At 45.2% G+C, this 20598-nt stretch overlaps 2 protein-coding genes across 2 annotated transcripts; one reads left to right on the top strand and one right to left on the bottom strand.

Moving 5' to 3' along the window:
• Nucleotides 1-5338: 5338 nt before the first annotated feature.
• On the bottom strand, nucleotides 5339-13823 carry LOC125551947 (zinc finger (MYND type) family protein / programmed cell death 2 C-terminal domain-containing protein). The gene is made up of 13 exons (XM_048715362.2): nucleotides 11864-13823; nucleotides 11472-11624; nucleotides 9461-9699; nucleotides 9279-9362; nucleotides 9059-9192; nucleotides 8873-8970; nucleotides 8160-8248; nucleotides 7810-7903; nucleotides 7565-7722; nucleotides 7419-7489; nucleotides 7111-7225; nucleotides 6212-6420; nucleotides 5339-5627 (listed from the first exon to the last, which is right to left on the bottom strand). Exons 1-12 carry the CDS (start codon nucleotides 12066-12068, stop codon nucleotides 6253-6255), a joined length of 1608 nt encoding a protein of 535 aa, XP_048571319.2. The 5' UTR covers nucleotides 12069-13823; the 3' UTR covers nucleotides 5339-5627; nucleotides 6212-6252.
• Nucleotides 13824-14919: 1096 nt separating this feature from the next.
• LOC147976095 (uncharacterized) lies at nucleotides 14920-20589 on the top strand. Its single transcript, XM_087520727.1, has 6 exons — nucleotides 14920-16701; nucleotides 17761-17955; nucleotides 18055-18252; nucleotides 18574-18673; nucleotides 19148-19256; nucleotides 20370-20589. Exons 1-6 carry the CDS (start codon nucleotides 14920-14922, stop codon nucleotides 20587-20589), a joined length of 2604 nt encoding a protein of 867 aa, XP_087376853.1.
• Nucleotides 20590-20598: the final 9 nt, after the last annotated feature.

Raw genomic sequence — 20598 nt, 5'->3', positions numbered from 1 at the left:
TATCTTTGCAAGTCTCTTCGAATTATCAGTTTGGTTTGGCCTACTAGATTGATCTTTCTTGCAATGGGAGAAGTGCTTAGCTTTGGGTTCAATCTTGCGGTGCTTGATCCCAGTGACAGAAAGGGAAACGACACGTATTGTATTGTTGCCATCGAGGATAAAAAGATGGGGTTTATATCATATTACTTGAGTTTATCCCTCTACATCATTCATCTTACCTAATGCGTTACTCTGTTCTTATGAACTTAATACTCTAGATGCATGCTGGATAGCGGTCGATGTGTGGAGTAATAGTAGTAGATGCAGGCAGGAGTCGGTCTACTTGTCGCGGACGTGATGCCTATATACATGATCATGCCTAGATATTCTCATAATTATTCTCTTTTCTATCAATTGCTCGACAGTAATTTCTTCACCATCGTAATACTTATGTTATCTTGAGAGAAGCCACTAGTGAAACATATGGCCCCCGGGTCTATTTTCCATCATATAAGTTTCCAATTTATTTTACTTTGCAATCTTTACTTTCAATCTATATCAAAAAATACCAAAAATATTTATCTTATCATTATTATCTCTATCAGATCTCACTCTCGTAAGTGACCGTGAAGGGATTGACGACCCCTTTATCGCGTTGGTTGCGAGGTTCTTATTTGTTTGTGTAGGTACGAGGGACTTGCGTGTGGCCTCCTACTGGATTGATACCTTGGTTCTCGCGTTGGTTGCGAGGTTCTTATTTGTTTGTGTAGGTACGAGGGACTTGCGTGTGGCCTCCTACCGGATTGATACCTTGGTTCTCAAAAACTGAGGGAAATACTTACGCTACTTTGCTGCATCACCCTTTCCTCTTCAAGGGAAAACCAACGCAGTGCTCAAGAGGTAGCAGGAACAAACGTAACTACTCACAAATCATATTCACGTTCATAATCGAAGGGGTATTAATATGCATAATAGATCTGAACATACGATCTTCCACCAAGTAAACCAACTAGCATCAACTACAAGGAGTAATCAATACTATTAGCAACCCACAGGTACCAATCTGAGGTTTGGATACAAAGATTGGATACAAGAGATGAACTAGGGTTTGAGATGAGATGGTGCTGGTGAAGATGTTGATGGAGATTGACCCCCTCCCGATGAGAGGATCGTTGGTGATGACGATGGTGATGATTTCCCCCTCCCGGAGGGAAGTTTCCCCGGCAGAACAACTCCGCCGGAGCCCTAGATTGGTTCGGCCAGGGTTCCGCCTCATGGTGGCGGAGTTTCGTCCCGTGAGCTTGCTTATGATTTTTTCCTCGACGAAAGACTCCATATAGCCAAATATGGGCATCATAGGGCCACTAGGGGGCCCACGAGGCAGGGGGCGCGCCCCCACCCTCGTGGACGGTGGGTGGCCCCCCTCTGGTACTTCTTTCGCCCAATATTTTTTATATATTCTAAAAATAATTCCCGTGGAGTTTCAGGACTTTTGGAGATGTGCAAAATAGGTCTCTAATATTTGCTCCTTTTCCAGCCCAGAATTCCAAGTGCCGGCATTCCCCCTCTTCATGTAAACTTTGTAAAATAAGAGAGAAAAGACATAAGTATTGTGACATAATGTGTAATAACAGCCCATAATGCAATAAATATCGATATAAAAGCATGATGCAAAATGGACGTATCAATGGGGTATCCCCCTGAGTCATCACAAGCTCACTATACCAAAATCCTCATTATCGGTTTTGTTCTTCTTTCTTGTTGTCGTTTTCCGGCATCCCCGTGACGTAGTCACCCGTGTCTGGCTAGACAATGATGGATGTTGTCACACCGAGAGGGCCATAAGAATATCTCTCCAACGTCGGAGGAGCAAATCCCCCTCTCGAGCAATCTAGTCACTTGTCAAACTTTTCGATGAACCTATAAGTTGTCGTTATGATCACCGTATTACAGGTGACGTTTGAGCAACCCTAAAGTTCACCGTACGGTAAGAAGTGACTACGATACTCTCATGGTCTAAGGAGAAAAATCACATGTTTAACACTCTATGTTATTACAATTGATTACAAACGATATTATCTCAATTCATAACAAACAAGTTTGGATCGATTCAATATGATTGTTCTTCCAACGTCATAATCTCAATGTTATTTTAGGAGTATCGTTACACTTAACGATATTCTAAGATCTGGAAAACATGATCACCAACAACATTTGAGCTAGTCTTACAGGTGAGACTAGGAGCCTTTATTTTATCCATTTATCATTTCACATGTGCATGAGTTTTTCACTGAATCGCATATTCCAGGATCATATCACTTATAGTATGAAATATAAATACTTAATTATGAACATGGAAATATAATAATACAATATTATTGCCTCTATGACATATTTCCAACAGTCTCCCACTTGCACTAGAGTCAATAATCTAGTTAGCACTTTTAACTTTTACACCAATGGCAATCCGGTGATAGTCCATGCTTTGCTTGTGGTATAGATTTCGTCCTATCAAATCTGAAAATCTTTAGATACGTGTGTATCATTTGCATTTTAATGCATCTATCATGCTTTCACAAAAAAATCATAATTTATGTGAAACAAGCTTTGTATATATTGAATCACTGGTAGAGCCTTTGATTCCTTAGATTGAGCTACATAACCACTATCAAGAATAGTGTTCCATTTGCATAATCATCTAGAAAACAACAATTTCATAAATGAACATTTGATTCATCACCCTCTATTGTTGTTTCTAAAGCAACAACATACTCAACCTTATGTTATAGAATTCATCACAGTAATTTTTTTGGACCAATTCTAACTTACTATGCCACCAATGATTTAGTTGAAGCCAAAAATCACTTGGAGCAGCAATGAAGATTTTATCGTTGTACTACTTACAACGAGTCTGTATTGATGCAACTCCTTACAAGTTACAACAACCTCTTCATCTTCTTCATATGCGACAAACATGTCGTTAGTACTTAACGACATTTTCACTATTGTCCTATGATCAACAATTTGATCATTCTGATAACTTTACTCACAACTTATTACGAGATGAATTTAAGGTGGCAACCTATGATTGGATTAAGGGGAAAGGCTGGGTCCCACCCAGCTGAAATTCAGGAGAGGCAAGTTTAATTAGTTTTTTTGAACATCACACAAGCGCTCATATACACGCGCATACACTCATTCCTATGAACACACACACGCACACACGCACACTCTACCCCTATGAGCACCTTCGAAAAACTGAGCTGACATATCATCTTGAGATTTACGAAGTCAACGTAGATGACTCGTCGTCGACGGGAACGTCTCCTCCCACTGAATGCGCATCGCTGAAAATCCTGAAATAAATTCAGATATAAATGCGAGCAACATGATTTGAACCTGATGGGCTTGAGATACCACAATACTCTAACCATCCAACCATATGTATTTCTAAAAAAGAAATTCAACCACAGGTTGATTCGCGGCAAGTTTAATTAGTTGGAAGCGTCCCATGAATGCCCGTAATAATCCCGCGCGTCTGGATAATCCCGTGCGTCTGCATTTTTGGGTCAGGTCGTGCGTGTGTCCTCTCGTATGCAGAAGATCCACGGTCGGTGCCGTCTGTAAAACCGCGTGGTGAACTCGTGATGGAGACCCGCCCGCGGTGAGTATAGCAGATCCGATAGCCCGTGATGTGGAAACGGGGGGAGCGCCATCACTCCGAGTGGCGGCCAGTTGTAGCCAGCAACGTCGCAGCTGAGGAGGAGATTGAATTGAATTGACCTGAGCCTGCACATGACGCGGTGACTTTTTCCAACGTTTAAACCCGCGTCCCTCTCATCCACCTCGAGCTCAACAGGACATCGCGTCGTTCCTCACCCCTGACATGCGGGCCCACACACCGCTGCGGTCCCAGCCGTCAGTCGTACGGCAGGTAAACGTGCTGCGTGTGCGTAGCCTGGGAGCTGGGCCTGTCACCTGTGTCGGTCGAGGGGCATTCGCTGTTCATTTGTTTTGGTTCCCTTGCTGTGAGATGGCGAGGGCAATTAAGAGACCCTGATCAAACGAGTAAATTATGGTCTGCCTACGTAAGCGAAAAGCAAGCCTGTGAGCCCAGAAGATTACTATAATTTGGGTACAGTGTAGGAGTATTTTTTTCAGCCACGTGACATCACCGTGGACTGCCCAAGTATGCACACAGAACAAACTAGTCTTCACGCAGTATACTTAAACGAGGCAGCAGCTTCACGGCCGTTCTGGTACACAGCACTAACCAAAACCGACACTAGTTTTGCAATGATACTTTTTTTTTGCGGGGTAAGTTGTGCACTGGCACTGTACCGTCCGTCTGTACTTTGTACGTGGTGACGCAGACCAGCAGATCCGATCTCCTTAGAGAGAGAGAGAGAGAGAGAGAGAGTTCATTACGGTGGATCTCTGGGAATTCCGGATCTCTGGGGCGGGCGATTCCTCCTCCAATTAAGAAGAAAGAGGAGTGTGGTGCGGCATGGACCCTTGATTGCCGGCGAGCACTGCAGGGATCCATCCATCCCATTATTATTGTAAGCGTAAGCGGCCGGTGGCGGTCGCCGTCAACGGAAGCGGCCCAGTGCCGCCCAGAAACTCGCACGTATGCAGGCAGAAAAAGTTGATTTGTTTGCTCTGGCCGGCCACTTGCCAGGCAGGGCCATGCCATTGCCGCGGCACATGGAGTGATGGCGAGCGGAGCCAAGGAAAGAAAAATAATGCTGATGGATGGATACTTGCCGTGCCTCCCCTGCTCGCCAAATGTTTACATTACACGGGAATCCGCAGCATGGTTACACGGCCACGCCGCGTCCTGCTGACGACGAGACGCGGCAGCGGTGGTTCCGGCGCCATGCTTTCCCCTTTTCCCCGATCATCTTTTCTTCCGCAACGAAAGGCAGCACAGCACGCCGCCGTGCTGGTTCGTGTCGAGGATGGAAGTTTCCATGGGCACAGCCAGCAACTGGGTCGTGCAAGCAACGCCTCAACGGGTCTGCGCGTATCTGGCTCAACAAAACGTGCAGCTATGAACCCAAAACCATGGAGGAGGTGGCACATGGGACCATGCCAAACACACAAATTTTGTCGTTGCAAAAATCGCTTTCAACACAAGGCAACTACCACACCATGTTCATGGAATATCCTATATGCATGGAACAGATAAAACGTAAAGTAGCCCAGCAAGATTATTTGCTTTTGGTGTATAAAAAAGCACAGTTCTTATCAAAATTTCAACTCCTAAAAAAAGGCAATGTGGAGACTCTACTCTACATGCGGTGTGGTCAATGCCGAAAGCGAAATGCAAGAAGCCTCAAATAACAGACCAACGAGATAGACCAGAACCCTAACGAGTAATCCCCAAAACCGTCCAAGGTGTCCACATAAAGAGACGAAGAATCCTATATAACGAAATAAAGATGCACACTGAACCGGCAATGCTGGCGACCACAACTATTTCACATCAAATGCTCTAGATGGCCCCAGTGGCTAAATACTAGACCAAGCCCAATGTAGCATGGCCCTGCATTGAAGTTGACATCTAAAAAAGATCTATCTGGCTTGGAACGCCTGTCTTCAGGTTGAAATGCAAGGTAGACCATCACTTTCAAGTTCCCAACTCCCTGGTGAGACAATAACAGAGAAAAATATAGGTTACTAGCAAGGACTATCTCTGATTCACACAGCCAACTGATGACATTCTCTTGCATCTGTATCTTGCTGCCGCTAAAAGGAACATATTTGCCAGGCAGATAAAACAACAAAGCTAACAACAAGATCAAGAGAATAGATTCAAACTATATTGATTTTCTCGTTTTCCAAAGAAACATGCCCATCCATTGCAGATGTATACAACAAACAAAATGGCGATTAGCAATTAGCATAGCTTCAGAATCCAAAAACACAACATCAAATAAGCTTATACCTATCTAACTTTTACAACAACTATTGGCCCTTCACTTGTTCAAGCAATAGATGCATCAATGGGCACAGGAAAATTCTCAGCTCTTGGAACATTCTATTAAAAATTCTCTCAGAATTAGTGCATTTACTGAAATTATTCGTATCATAATACACATTTGACAGTGGATAGTGTATACTGATAAAACACAATGAATCATGCCAAAGTGAACCGTTGCTTATTAGTGGATCATATGCATGAGCTTTTGTAGATCAACAACAAAGTTAAATGGGGAGAGTTACAAACCTGCAGCAGCAGACACCACTCTGTGGAACAGGTAAACATTACTACGGCCTTGAGATTGATGTAGGATATAACTGAACCCATGCAAATTCTTCCTTGTAGCTAGTACTTTGATCACATGATCCTTTACATGTGTACACAACAATTGTTGCCCAATCAAGAGAGTCTGGTTCATTTCTCACACCAAAGTAATAAAGCAATTGTGGCATTATCTGGAGATACAGTAAACACAGTGTAAGGATATGTAAGCACATGATCCTGTATACGCAAGCACGAGGGAGGGAAATGTAACGATTACTGATAAGCATGTTGGAGGCATCACTGAGACACTGACTAAGCATAAACTTCACTCATATGAAGTTCCATAGGTACAACTATTTGGACATTGCTCTCATGGGGGTTAAAGGAAAAACATGATACCGTAAGTTCATAGAAGTAATTCATTAACAACATTCTTTTAGTTTCCTATTCGGACACAAAGAAAAACAGCTTGGTCATAACTTATAGGCACAAACCATGCCATGCATGCCCTGCCACAGCCTGGCCTAGTAGCATAACTGATTACACAGTCCCTAGTGCTAGTGATCGATAACTTCTGAATCATGTCTTGTTATTGTTATTATTATTTGAGACACTGATGGTAGTGATGGCTCATAAACAGAGCATTTGCCCAACAGACATTTTAGAGAGCAGATGGGCATTAACAAAATATTGGGCATGAAAAATGTAAGGTTTTCAGTCTATTATTTTTGTGGCAACAAAATATTGACTCTAAACCTATTACTGCTACAAGGGGGAGTTATCATGGAAAAACAATTGGGTTTTTGAGTTTACTAGCTAAGTGGAAATGTGTTGCTATATCAGAAATGCAAATATTTTTGGCCCTAGACAAATTGACCAACCTGAAATTCATAGCATAGTGGACCTTTACAGTAGCTACATGAAGGGATGTCAGGATTTGATGGACGCCCAGCTGATAAAGCCCACAGAGGTTTTACATTTGGATCTCGACAGTATCTGCGTAATTTAGACTTTTATTAGTAATAAATATGCATATAACATACATTGTTGAGAATAAATATGCAAGCCAACTGAATAAACTGAATTACAAAACGATTGAAACAATATCGAACTACAATTTTCCTGAACAGGCAAAAGTAAATTGAAAACATCACCGAACAAGGAGAGGATTCATGCAAGTTATGCATACCTCAATACTTGCTCTGGTGCTCTTGAGATACGCTCTTGAAAATATGCCCAGCATTGGTTGTCAGCATCAGCCTATATAACATAGCAGTGAATAAACAGTGGTTGCTATGTTGGCAAGCACAAAAGAGAGAATGCACGGCTAAAAACCTCAAATTGATCCATCCATGACTGCATTGTATCATCTGGTTTACCATGCTTTTGCATCACCAAGGATTTTGAGCTGTTTTCATCACAACCATCAGAATCCAAATCAACTTCATCGTCAATTGCTATCTGATATTCCGGCCAAGAAGTCCTAGCTGGAACTGCAAATAGAGAGGAATTATAAGAGGATAAAGACAAATGCAATAATTACGACCTTAATAGCATTATTAGTCTTCAAACATGGTTACCTTTTCCTACAGCTGGCAGCACAGAACTTGAAGCTTCAGAAGAATTGATTATCTGTAGGCAATCATTTTTATGACCAGAGCGCCAATGCAGTGCCTGAGAAAGAGTCACAAAATTTTGTTCATCCAAAGTAGGATCTGGTTGCCAAAGGGATACGTAGGGTCTGTTTGGTTGGTGTCCAAGCCAGTCAAAACTTTATTGTATTGGAGGTGGACAAAGGATCATGAGTGTGTCCAAAAATTGGCAAGGATCAAACCAAAGACTGTATATTTGGACATGACAAAGGGATAGATTTAACACAAACATGAGATGCCCAAGAGATCTCTAGGATGATTAAATGATTTGGGAATACCTGATGTTTCTCAGAACAGTAACGTGATTTCTTGCAGCCACCACATATTTTATCCCCTTTCCATGTACCACACCAATGACAGAGAGCAGCTGGCAACTCATAGTCAAGTAAACAAAGGAAATCAATATAGCCATCTATTAACATAACCAGTTTGACTGACAGAAGATGGCCATTGTTGCCTACGAATGTAAGCGCATCAATATACTAAATTAATCAGCATCTAACAAACCCCACCAAACTTAGTCTCAGCAGTCAGCACATTGACAGTGCAATGTTTTTCTAGGAAAAAAAAACAGAAAGCAAAAGATTATATGTTTCCGAAGGAAGACATTAGAAGCAAGGTGCCGATATGTGGAGCAACCAGCATAAACAAATGAAGATGATAACTTCAAGATTTTAGCATATTGAAAATATGATTTAGGAATTCATAAGTGTAAATGAAGAAAGTATTTATGCAATAGCTAGATAGAGTGAAAGAGATCTGCTGGACATAAGCACATTTTCTCTAGGATAACTAGCTAATTACTCCCTCCGTCCCGAAATAAGTGTCTCAACTTTGTACTAGCTTTAGTACATTGTACTAAAGCTGAGACACTTATTTTGGGACGGAGGGAGTACTACGTAATGCAGGAAATGTAGCACTAATAGCATACCAAACTTATTAGGCACAGTAAATCTAAGATGACATGTAACTGAACAAAAAGGAAAACTACCTCCGGCACATAGTGGCTTGTCAGAGTTATTGTGACTTGGAGGTTCACTTGAGTAGAACACGTTGGTACGAGGCAGCTGGCACCGGAAAACCCTCACGCTGCAATCCAACGAGGCAATCAGGATCAGCAAAATGTTTTCAGTCTCTAGTCTAAAAGCCAACACAGCAGCTACGGGACTTGCTTCACCTTCTACGAGGATTGCCTTGGTTGCGTGTCCACTGTTCGTGCTGGTCTCGGTGCAAGCATGCCATCGACGGGCACATGAACATGAAGAGAGTGCGGTGGAATGCTGCTGCATTGCTCTCAATAGGAGCATAAATCTACACAGCCGAAGCATCCATTTAACAAGTACAAGTTCCGGAAAGAAAACAGCAGGTACAATTGCTTCTAGGCACAAAGCAATAACCTGGAGGACAAAGTGCAGGGGCTCGCCGCAGAAGCCACAGCAGCTGGAGTTCCCCGAGGGCAAGTTCACGGGATCCAACCACGCCTGGACAAAATACACAAACACCTCATATTAATACCTGCTCCAATCGCATAAAAAAATCAAAGTGTGTCGCTTAATATGATGGGCATTATTGCACGGACCGGGATGCCTCCGGCCTTGCTAGGAAAGAGGTGGCGGAGGAGGAGGCCTGGATGCTTCGGCTTCTCCAGGAAACCAAGCATCACTTCCGCTTCTTCATCTTCGTCCTCGTCATCGTCATCATAGCCCGAAGCCGCTGCAGCCACGGTCGCGGGCAGTTCTGTCTCATCATCATCTTCATCATCGAGGGAGGTGATGCGAAGACCGCGTAGCTTGTCGGCGTTGGGCTCCATCAACTTACCTGCGGCGGAAAGAGATGGATGAGGCGGGATTCGTGCGGCTTTTCTTGCAGGATTGAGAAAATGGCCAAAATACCACAAGTCAAAAATCAGAGGTTCAAACATACCACTGGTGAAAACCAAAGTGTAGTCAGTTCAGTTTACATGACAAAATACCACTAGCGTATGACTACGGTTTTGCTAATTTACAGTCGAGTGATTTGCAATTGGTTTGCATTCAAATTTTTTGGCCGTTTGATCTCGTGCCGAGGTCCGCGCTGGGTGCTGGCTTTTTTGGACGTTTTTCTATGCGTCTGTTACCGGGCGCGCTTTCGTTTCCCAGCCAACCCGTTACTGCCTATCCCCTGGCTCTCTGTCTTTTTTTATTCTTGCCCTTTCTCATTTCTTCGCGAGAGTTAAAGATGAGAGGGAGGCAGTTCTTGGCGATTTCCTCGTCATCCATGGTGATTCCGATCTCCTCATCCTCCTCTTCTTTCAGATTGATTTCCGCTCCAGTGTCGTGTGATTTCAGTTCGTTATCCGGGTCTTCTCCCTTTCCCCGTTGAATTTCTTCTAGATCTTCTGGTTTGATTCGATTCCCTTGTGTTTGATGTAGATGTGAGTGTATGTGTAGTCTTAGTGGTGGATTTTCCTGGCGATTTTTTCCTGCTACTACAATGTTACAGTGATAGGTGCATGGATGAAACGGTGGATCTAATTCCCCTGTTGATTTTGTTTCTGCTAGCCTGGGCGTTTGATTTCGCTGACCTTTTTTGTTGTTAGATGCTGGGTGTGCGTTCTTAGGTAGTAGTTGCATCGAAGTTACGGCAACTTCATAACTGTAATTTCATTTTAATTACAGTGTAATTTCCTCTGAAATTACAGAGTAGTGACACTGTAATTTCTAGAGGTAACCACAGTGCAATTTTTGCTGTAACTTCTATGATTTTTAGTTTACAGTCACTGCAATTACAATCTAATTTCAGGTTATTACAGTGCTTTTGTCAGTGTATTTTCAGGTTAATTACACTAGATCACAATGAAGTTTCAATGCAATTAAAGTATTTGGGGAGGGGGGGGGGGGGGGGGAGGGGGTGTTGCCTATGTTGTATCTGCAAGCATTTTAGAACCTTTTTCTTTGTGGGTTGTCTTTGTTTGGTAGTATTTGTATCCATTTTATAACCTTTTTTTTGTATGTTTTGGGTAGTGTTGCATCTAAGTTGACAGCTGCTTCAAGATTGTAATTTCATTTTAATTACAGTGTAATTTCCTCTGAACTTACAGAGTAAGCATATTGTAATTGTAGTGTTCTTACAGTGTACTTGTAATCACAGAGTAATTACGGTGTAATTTTCAGGGTAATTACACTGTAAATCACACTGCTATTTTACTATAATTACAGTGCAATTTCTCTATAATTTACGATGTTGTTATAGTGTAATTTCCATGGGTAATCACAGTGCAATTTTTACTAGAATATTTACGGTCAGCCCAATTACAGTGTAATTTCAGTAACATTACAGTGGTAATTAGGCTGTAATTCACATTGTCTTTGTTGGGTAGTGTTGCCTCTATTCACGTTGTCAATATATACTGAATCTACCTTTGTGTCAGAAACTAAAAAGCACGGACACGGGGACGGAAAGTCGGGGATGCGCATACGGGGATACGGCATTTTCCAAAAACAGCCATTCGGGGATACGGTGAGCATATATAAAATAAAATAAAAATATGTCATGTAATATAGAGTTAATACAGAAAATAAAGGAGAAAAAGATTAGAATAGAGATACTGCCCCCATTCGGTTGTGTCTCTTTTATCAAGTGCTTGATTGATTCTTGTCCCCCCATGTCATTGCAAGTTGCATCTTGCAAAACACATCGAACAGTAAAGAAGATTAGAAGAGTTGAAGACATAACCCAGCTGTGCCACTCCCAGATGCCATGCTCTACAAGCATTCATGAGCAGGATGATATTAAGCTAGGAAAAAGAAGCACTGAAGCAGACAAGCAGTACTACACTAGTAGTCTAGTACACTACTACTACAATCTACAGGCATTCAAAGAGCAGCAGCTAGCAAGCAAGCAGCAAGCACAACATCCAGCAGCTTAATGGAAGATCAAATCTGAATAAAACAGGTCAAGAAGTGGAGGAGAGGATGCGAGTTCAGGGATTGGGGAGGGTTACCTGCCGTCAGGAGAAGAGGCTGCTGCCTCCTGGTGTGGGGGTGTGGTGGCCGGTCGGATCCAAGCGTCGCCGGCGGCGGCGGCGGCGGCTTCGTTCCAGGAGGTGGCGGCTTCGATCCAGAAGAGACTGGGACCTGGGAGTCCCTCGTTGTTGTGTGGAGAGCTGCGTGCGATTCCTGCAAAAATAGGGTTTCGTTTTGGGCCATGGCTGTTTTTGGGCTGGGCCGTATCCCATCCGTGTCACGTACGTGTCCCGCCGTGTCCCTGGGCTTTTTTCTTTTTTTTAATCGAAAATCAGGGGATATTGGGGGATACGCGTATCCAGCCGTATCCCACCGTGTCGACACGGCCAATCGGCAATTCCTGCCGTGTCCGTGCTTTTTAGGTCAGAAACTTTGCTGTGCACAGGAACAGGAATTTCTGCTTGTCTAGTAATTTCAGCAGCTTGATAATAGTAATTTCAGTATTGTTTTGCTATTGTAAATTTTAGCTTCTTTTGCCCTGGTGCTTTTGAAACAAAACTGACCAGTTTCTTTGATTTTTAACTAGAGTGGTCTGTGCAATACACTCTGTCAAATGGAAAGAATTTGCGATCTCTGCTTTTCATTCTTGTGATTTTACAGGTTCTAGATCTCAAAGAAATGCACTAGGCATGAGCAAAGACATTGGAATTGAAGGACTTTCAGCCTGTGGATCGTCTCTTGTATGATCTTCCATGGTTCTCCCCCAATTAGTTGTTGCAGCTTTGGTGTCCGTCTTTTCCCCAATTGGAATTGAAGGATTTCTGACTTCATGGTTCCTTGTTGGTGTTTGTCTTTGCCCTTTCTTTTTATTTCTCATTTCCTCCATGTAAGTAATTTAATTTCTGCCTTCTTTTTTGGTGTTTGTTTTTGCCATTTCTTTTTTTATTTCTCATTTACAATATATACATTTTTCTTCATATTACTCTTCCTAGTTGCAGCTGTACTTCCCCATAACCGTTCGAAAACATTGGTTTTGTTTCTTTGTTTGTTTGAAGGGAGGAGCCTTTGCTTTCCTTGATCCATCTTTTAATGAGCATTCTGAATTTCACTTGCAGTTTAGTGATCTGCTAGTACATTTTTAATCAATTTGCTTCTAAATTTGTTTCCTTTTTGAAGGCACTGTGTTGTTATCTTTTAAGATTTATCTCTGGTATTTTCTTTTATTCGAACGGATTACACACTTCATAGGATTCTGGGATGCTTTTATTACTCCCATGTTGGTATCTTTTTTTTTCTTCCTTTATTCATGTGAAACCAGGCACACAATTGCGGTGTCTTTACATTCAAGATTATGGAAGTATGGACTGCAAGGACTCAAGTTGTTAACCATTTTTCAAGCGCTGACATTCCGAACTTAAGGACAGAAGTATGCTAATGATAGTTTTTCTGCGAGTTCAACAGGGTGGATAAGTTCTAGACTTCTTGTTACTGATTTCTTTGATGATGTAAGCACTTCTATTTTTTATACTTCAAATTTACAGTAAAGAGGTTCATGATTTCCAGTCTTTTTTTAGTTGTACTTTTGGCTCCAGGTTGCCTAATTTACTGTGCTCGTCTACATCATTCACTGTCTCTTGTACTATGTATTTTCAGCTTTTTGGCTCAGTGTTAATTGCTTCCCTTTGTGATGTATATCTTAATGATTGGTCTAATTCTTGTTTGATCCTTTCTTTCAGACTGTGAATTAACAATGATGGAGAAGAAGGCTTTTTTGCATTAGAGAGATGTTAAACTGCTCACACTATGGATAGCGCAGTGCGTATGTTGGTTCAATGTGTGGTCATCTGTATGATAGGCAGTGTGTATGTTGGTTCAGTTGTGTCTATAATCCGTAGATGGCATGAGGTACTATACTTGCAAGGTTTTCTTACTATAATTTCAAAGTTTTACACCTGCTTGTCATAGAATGCAAATGGGTCCAGTCCAACCCGCGTACATACATACCAACTCATGACTCGGCGCTGCAAATGGGTGTCTTTGAGACTCGACAAGTTCCGGTCATAATGTCACTGTAATAATCACACAATATGAGTGTAAATTATGCGTAAATACACTGTAATTGTAGAAGTTCCAGTGCTAATTTGACTGTAAGTTTTGTGTATCTAGTCTTTAACTTTTAAGATATCACTGTGAGTAGACTGCAAGTTACCAGCAGACTCTAATGGCAGTCTACTTATCACTGTGTTTTTCTCCCAAAAGACTGTAAGTAGGCTGTACGTTGATGCAAGACCTACATAGGGTACGTTGATGGATCAGTAGGCTTTTTCTTGGATGTGGTATTGCGATAGTTGTAGCTCACATATGTTTGAAACCGGGTCTAGTTCCTGTTAGAGTTATAATATAAGTCATGTACCCCTTTGTATTTATCCCGTTGTATAAGGGGTTTCCTGCATATGTTCCACACCTGTACATGTATATATATATCGGCCTATGGCCTCATGGGAATACAAGTTGCCTATTCCTAACATGGTATTAGAGCTAGGTTAATTTTTTTCGCACGCTGCAACTCGTGCGTTCGGTCTCTCCTCCCCCGCACGCTCCTCCCGTCCCGATCCCCCTCTGCCGCCGCCGTCGCCGGCCGATTCCGGCCAGCTCCGGCGCCTCCCCGCGCCGCGGCTTACCGGCCCGCCCCCCCCCCCCCCTCGGCCTCCTCCACCGATTTGCCGGCGCGGCGGTGTGGTGCTCCTCTTCCGCTCCTCCCGAAGATCGCAGGACTCCATCGATCGAAGGCCCTCAGCATCGCTCGATCTCAACATCGCTCGAAGGCTGCCTCTGCCCGTCTCGCTCGCAGACTCTATCGATCGAAGACTCCATCGATCGTCCTCGTCTCGCTCGCAATAGGCAGGCTCGATCCCAGCTGGCCCCCATCGAGCCGGCCTGATCTCCTGCAGGATCGCTCCCAGCCGGCTCCAATCGAAGCCGGCCTGATCTCCTGCTCCCGGCCTCAATCAACGCAGCTCCCGTCGGCCCTTGCCCCTGCGGTTCTTCAGCCGCCGACTGCCAGCTGCCCCTTGATCGATCTCCAAAAAAAAAAATGTCTGCTGCATCGGGCTATGTTGCTGTCCCTCGCTGTCCGGTGATCTTTGATGGTACTAACTACACCGAGTTTACTGGCTTCATGCGCATTCACATGCGTGGCATCCGTCTTTGGGGTGTTCTTTCTGGCGAGGTCTGCTGTCCGCCACGTCCAGTTCCTCCGGTGGCCCCTACTCCGCCAACTCCATCGGTTCTTCCTACGGATGCTAATCAGGCCGCCAAGGATGCGGCTAAGGTTGCTGATGAGGCTGCTGATCGTGCTTATGATGAGAGGGTTTTGACTTATGAGGAGGCTCTTCAGACGTATCATGGTGCTCTGTCTGTTTACACCCAGTGGCTTGATGATGATGCTCGTGCTGCAGCTGTTCTCACTGCTAGTGTTCTGCCTCAGTTTGCTTCTGAATTTCTGGGTCTTTCTACTGTCTTTGAGATGTGGACCCGTCTTCGTGAGCGCTATCAGCCCTCTGGTGATGCCTTATACCTCTCTGTGATCCGTCAGGAGCATGCTCTTCAGCAGGGTGACTCTACTGTTGATGACCTCTATGCACAGAGTTCTGCTATCTGGCGCCAGCTTGATTCTCTCCGTAGTGCTGGGTGTCGTACCTGCCCCTGTTGCCAGGCTGTCCAGGCCAATTTGGAGTTTCATCGCGTCTATGAGTTCCTGTCTCGGCTCCGTAAGGAGTTTGAGCCCCGGCGTGCTCAGTTGTTTGCTCGTGGCCGTATTTCTCTCATGGAGGCGCTTTCTGAGATTCGTGTTGAGGAGACTCGCTTACGTGGTGCTGGTTTGCTGGAGGTTCCCTCTGTGCTCGCTACTCGTGCTCCTACGCCACTTGCTCCACCGACCCCTTCTCGCTCGAGTGCTCCGCCGCTCTTGCCCACTCCTTCTGGAGGCTCAGGTCGCCCCCGTCCACATTGCGCCTATTGCAACAATGATGGTCATCTTGAGTCTCAGTGCTACACGAAGAAGAAACACCTGCGCAAGGCTCAATCATCATCTTCCGGGACTTCGTCATCTACCTCGACAGCCTCAGCCATTGCTTTGACTGAGCAGGATATTCTGAGACTTAAGCGTCTGCTCGCGGCTTCAGGTTCTTCCTCGACGGGTACTGCCGGTTCTGTGACTGATGCTTCCCGCACTGAGCAATCACCCTCTACACAGTCAGGTACATCCCCCTGGGTTCTGGACTCTGGAGCTTCTTTTCATATGTCTTCTCATTCTTCCACTTTGTCCTCTCTTCGATCACTGGATTCTCCTACTCATGTCTTCACTGCTGATGGTACTCCACTTTCTGTTGCTAGTAGAGGCAATCTTACTACTCCTTATTCTGTTCCTGATGTTGCTCATGTTCCTCGACTTACCATGAATTTGTTTTCTGCTGGTCAACTTACGGATTCTGGTTGTCGCATCATCCTTGACGTTGACTCTTGTTCTATCCAGGACCGTCACACGCACACTCTGGTTGGGGCTGGCCCTCGCCGCCGTGATTCTCAGGGTCTTTGGGAGTTGGACTGGCTTCATGTTCCTTCTGCTGCCACCACCATCGCCAGTTCTTCCGCTTCTGTCGCCTCCGTCACTGGTTCCTTCCAGCAGTGGCATCATCGACTTGGTCATCTGTGTGGTTCTTGGTTGTCTTCTTTAGTTCGTCGAGGCCTTCTGGGGTCTGTCTCAGGAGATGTCTCTTTAGAGTGTCAGGGTTGTCATCTTGGCAAGCAGATTCAGTTACCATATTCACATAGTGAGTCAGTGTCTAAGCGTCCTTTCGATTTAGTCCATTCTGATGTATGGGGTCCGGCCCCTTTCGCTTCGAAAGGTGGTCATAAATACTATATTATTTTCATAGATGATTTCTCTCGTTACACATGGCTTTATTTCATGACTTCTCGCTCTGAGGTGTTGTCTATTTATAAGCGTTTTGCTGCCATGGTTCATATTCAGTTCTCTTCCCCTATTCGTGTTTTTCGTGCTGACTCCGCTGGCGAGTATATCTCTAAGATGTTGCGTGGTGTTCTTGCTGAGCATGGGACTCTCTCTCAATTCTCTTGTCCTGGTGCTCATGCTCAGAATGGTGTGGCTGAGCGAAAGAATCGACATCTTCTTGAGACGGCTCGTGCATTGATGATTGCTGCCTCTCTCCCGCCTCATTTTTGGGCTGAGGCCGTCTCCACATCCACCTATCTTATCAATATACAGCCTTCCGCTGCTCTACAGGGTGGTGTTCCTTTGAGCGACTTTTTGATCGTTCTCCTGATTATTCGATGCTTCGCTCGTTTGGTTGTGTTTGCTATGTTCTTCTTGCCCCTCGCGAACGCACCAAACTGACCGCTTAGTCTGTTGAGTGTGTCTTCTTAGGCTACAGTGATGAGCATAAGGGCTATCGTTGTTGGGATCCTATTGGTCGTCGGATGCGTATCTCTCGAGATGTGACTTTTGAAGAGTCTCGTCCCTTCTACCCACGCCCATCTTCCTCGACTTTTTCAGTGCAGGATATCTCTTTCCTCACTTTTCCTGACTCACCTATCACTCCCCGAGACTGTACCTCTCCGTTCCACTTTCTCTCCTTCTCCACATCTAGTTGATTTGCAGCCACCATCATCCCCGGTCTCCTCGCCTAGCATGTCACCGGGTTCTCCACCTTCATCTCCGGTGACTTCCTCCCCGGTCTCCTCTCCCAGCCTGTCACCGGATTCTACACCTTCATCTCCGGTGACTTCTTCGTCGCCACCTCCTGATTCTACCTTGCCGATTCCTCCTTCTATTGTTCCATCTTTTCCTCAGCATTACACTCGTCGTCCACGACCAGTTGATGCTTCTGTGGATGGGTCGTCATCTTCCTCTCAGCCTACTTATGGCTTGCGTTCTCGTCCTCGTCCGCCTGTTGATCGCTTTGGATTTCCCACCGCTGGTGCTGCTGTTCTTGAGCCGACTTCTTATCGTCAGGCTGTTGTTCATCCTGAATGGCAGTTTGCGATGGCAGAGGAGATTGCTGCTCTTGAACGCACTGGTACATGGGATCTTGTTTCTCTTCCTCCTAGAGTTCGTCCGATCACTTGTAAGTGGGTCTACAAGGTTAAGACTCGCTCCGATGGTTCTCTTGAGCGTCACAAAGCTCGTCTTGTGGCTCGTGGTTTTCAGCAGGAGCATGGTCGTGATTATGACGAGACTTCTGCTCCTGTGGCTCATATGACCACTGTTCGTACACTTCTTGCCGTTGCCTCTGCACGCCACTGGTCTATATCTCAGCTTGATGTTAAGAATGCCTTTCTTAATGGTGAGCTGCGTGAGGAGGTGTACATGCAGCCACCACCTGGGTATTTTGTTCCTGATGGCATGGTATGTCGTCTTCGTCGCTCTCTCTATGGCCTTAAGCAAGCCCCCCGCGCCTGGTTTGAGCGCTTTGCCTCTGTGATCACTGCTGCTGGTTTTTTAGCCAGTGCTCATGATCCAGCATTGTTTATTCACCTTTCTCCTCGTGGACGGACTCTTCTTCTTCTTTATGTTGATGACATGATCATCACGGGGGATGACCCCGAGTATATTGCCTTTGTAAAGGCCCGTCTTAGTGAGCAGTTTCTTATGTCTGATCTTGGACCTCTTCGCTACTTTCTTGGGATTGAAGTCTCTTCTACCTCTGATGGCTTTTTTATCTCCCAGGATAAGTATATCCAGGATCTTCTTGCTCGTGCTGCTCTTACTGACGAGCGCGTTGTTGAGACTCCTATGGAGCTCAATGTTCATCTTCGTGCTACTGATGGTGATCCTCTCCCTAATCCGACGCGTTATCGTCATCTTGTTGGCAGTCTTGTCTATCTAGCTGTCACTCGTCCGGACATCTCTTATCCGGTTCATATTCTGAGTCAGTTTGTCTCTGCCCCCACCTCGGTTCACTATAGTCATCTCCTTCGTGTTCTTCGATATCTTCGAGGCACGATCTCTCACCGTCTATTCTTTCCTCGCTCCAGTTCTTTACAGCTCCAGGCCTATTCGGATGCTACGTGGGCTAGTGATCCTTCCGATCGCCGTTCACTTTCTGCTTACTGTGTTTTTCTTGGTGGTTCTCTCATTGCCTGGAAGACGAAGAAACAGCTTGCAGTTTCTCGTTCGAGTGCCGAGGCTGAGTTGCGACCAATGGCTCTTTTGACGGCAGAGGTGACTTGGTTACGGTGGTTACTTCAGGATTTTGGTGTTTCTGTCACTACACCGACTCTGCTTCTATCTGACAGTACAGGTGCTATCAGCATTGCACGCGATCCTGTGAAGCATGAGCTCACCAAGCATATTGGTGTTGATGCGTTCTATGTACGCGCTGCTGTGCAGGATCAGGTTATTGCTCTTCAGTATGTGCCTTCCGAGTTACAGTTGGCGGATTTCCTGACGAAGGCTCAGACTAGGGCACAACATGGCTTTTATCTCTCCAAACTCAGTGTTGTTCATCCACCATGAGTTTGAGGGGGGGTGTTAGAGTTATAATATAAGTCATGTACCCCTTTGTATTTATCCCGTTGTATAAGGGGTTTCCTGCATATGTTCCACACCTGTACATGTATATATATATATATCGGCCTATGGCCTCATGGGAATACAAGTTGCCTATTCCTAACAGTTCCAACCCGATTAGGATTGACCTTTCTCCTGATGACATACACACAGCGGAGATGCACAAAAAAGGGACACACAAATACATACAAGTGTCGTTCTTTATTGGTTGGAAAACTTGACTGATGTCCAATTGATTTTCAGTCAAACGTCAAATATACACTCCCTATGTCTAACATATTCAAAATTGAGACAGGCATATGCACTTGCCTCTTCACACGCCATACTCTACTTCCAATTCAGTAGCAAATGAGAATCGTTTCTAAATTTGCTGCACGTCGCCGTGAAGAATACTACGCAGAACGAAAAAAAACCAGGAAAAAATAATCATACTTGGCCGCTGAAGGTCGCGGCGGCGAGCCGGGGCAGGCGTGGCGACGCGGTTGAAGTCCAGCAGTACCCACAGGCAGGGGTGTCAGCGTGGTTCAATTCACGGTCGAGGGCGCCGAGCTGCTTCTGGCGCCGAGGAGCAGCAGCCGTCGAGGTCGCGAGGGGATGGCGGCGGGGGCAAAGAAATAGGCGAAACGGTTTGTTGTTTCTGTTTGGGTGGATGGAAGGAAAACCCTAGCCCGTCCTCCTGGTCCGGCTCAGCCGCGTCCCAAGCGCCACGAGGCGAAACCGACCGGGGTCGCGCCGAGATAGATAGGCCCAGACCACTCTCTCGACGGGAGCTCCCTCAAAACGAGTGAATTGCACAGAACATCAACTTCAGAGGCACTTATAACACTTTACCCCACCTTTTGAAGAAGTTTTCACAAAACCACAACTTTTGGGCTAACTAGTAACACACAACCCAAATCCACCACACAGCCCAAATCCTCTAACTAATGCCCAGTAACACAAACGCTGTACAGGTGCGCGTGCGGTGTCCTCCCGAGCGAGAGCCAAGCCGCCGCCGGCTCGCTCGTTGCCGGTAGGTCGCCGCCCCCGTCGCCCCAGCGCCCCCCCTCCCCCCCTCTCCCCGACATCATCTCCTCCTCCGCCTCAACACCGGCTCATCTTCCCAGCGCCGTCGTCCTCTACACCCACCCAGTTCCTTGCGCCTCTTCTCCTTTCTTCCTTGGACTGGGGTAGCCGTTGCGC

This window comes from Triticum urartu, chromosome 4A, assembly GCF_056163025.1.
Source record: "Triticum urartu cultivar PI428250 chromosome 4A, HENAU_Tu73, whole genome shotgun sequence".
Lineage (NCBI taxonomy): Eukaryota > Viridiplantae > Streptophyta > Magnoliopsida > Poales > Poaceae > Triticum > Triticum urartu.
Note: the sequence above shows the minus strand (reverse complement) of the source record. Positions and strands in the feature narration are given on the sequence as shown.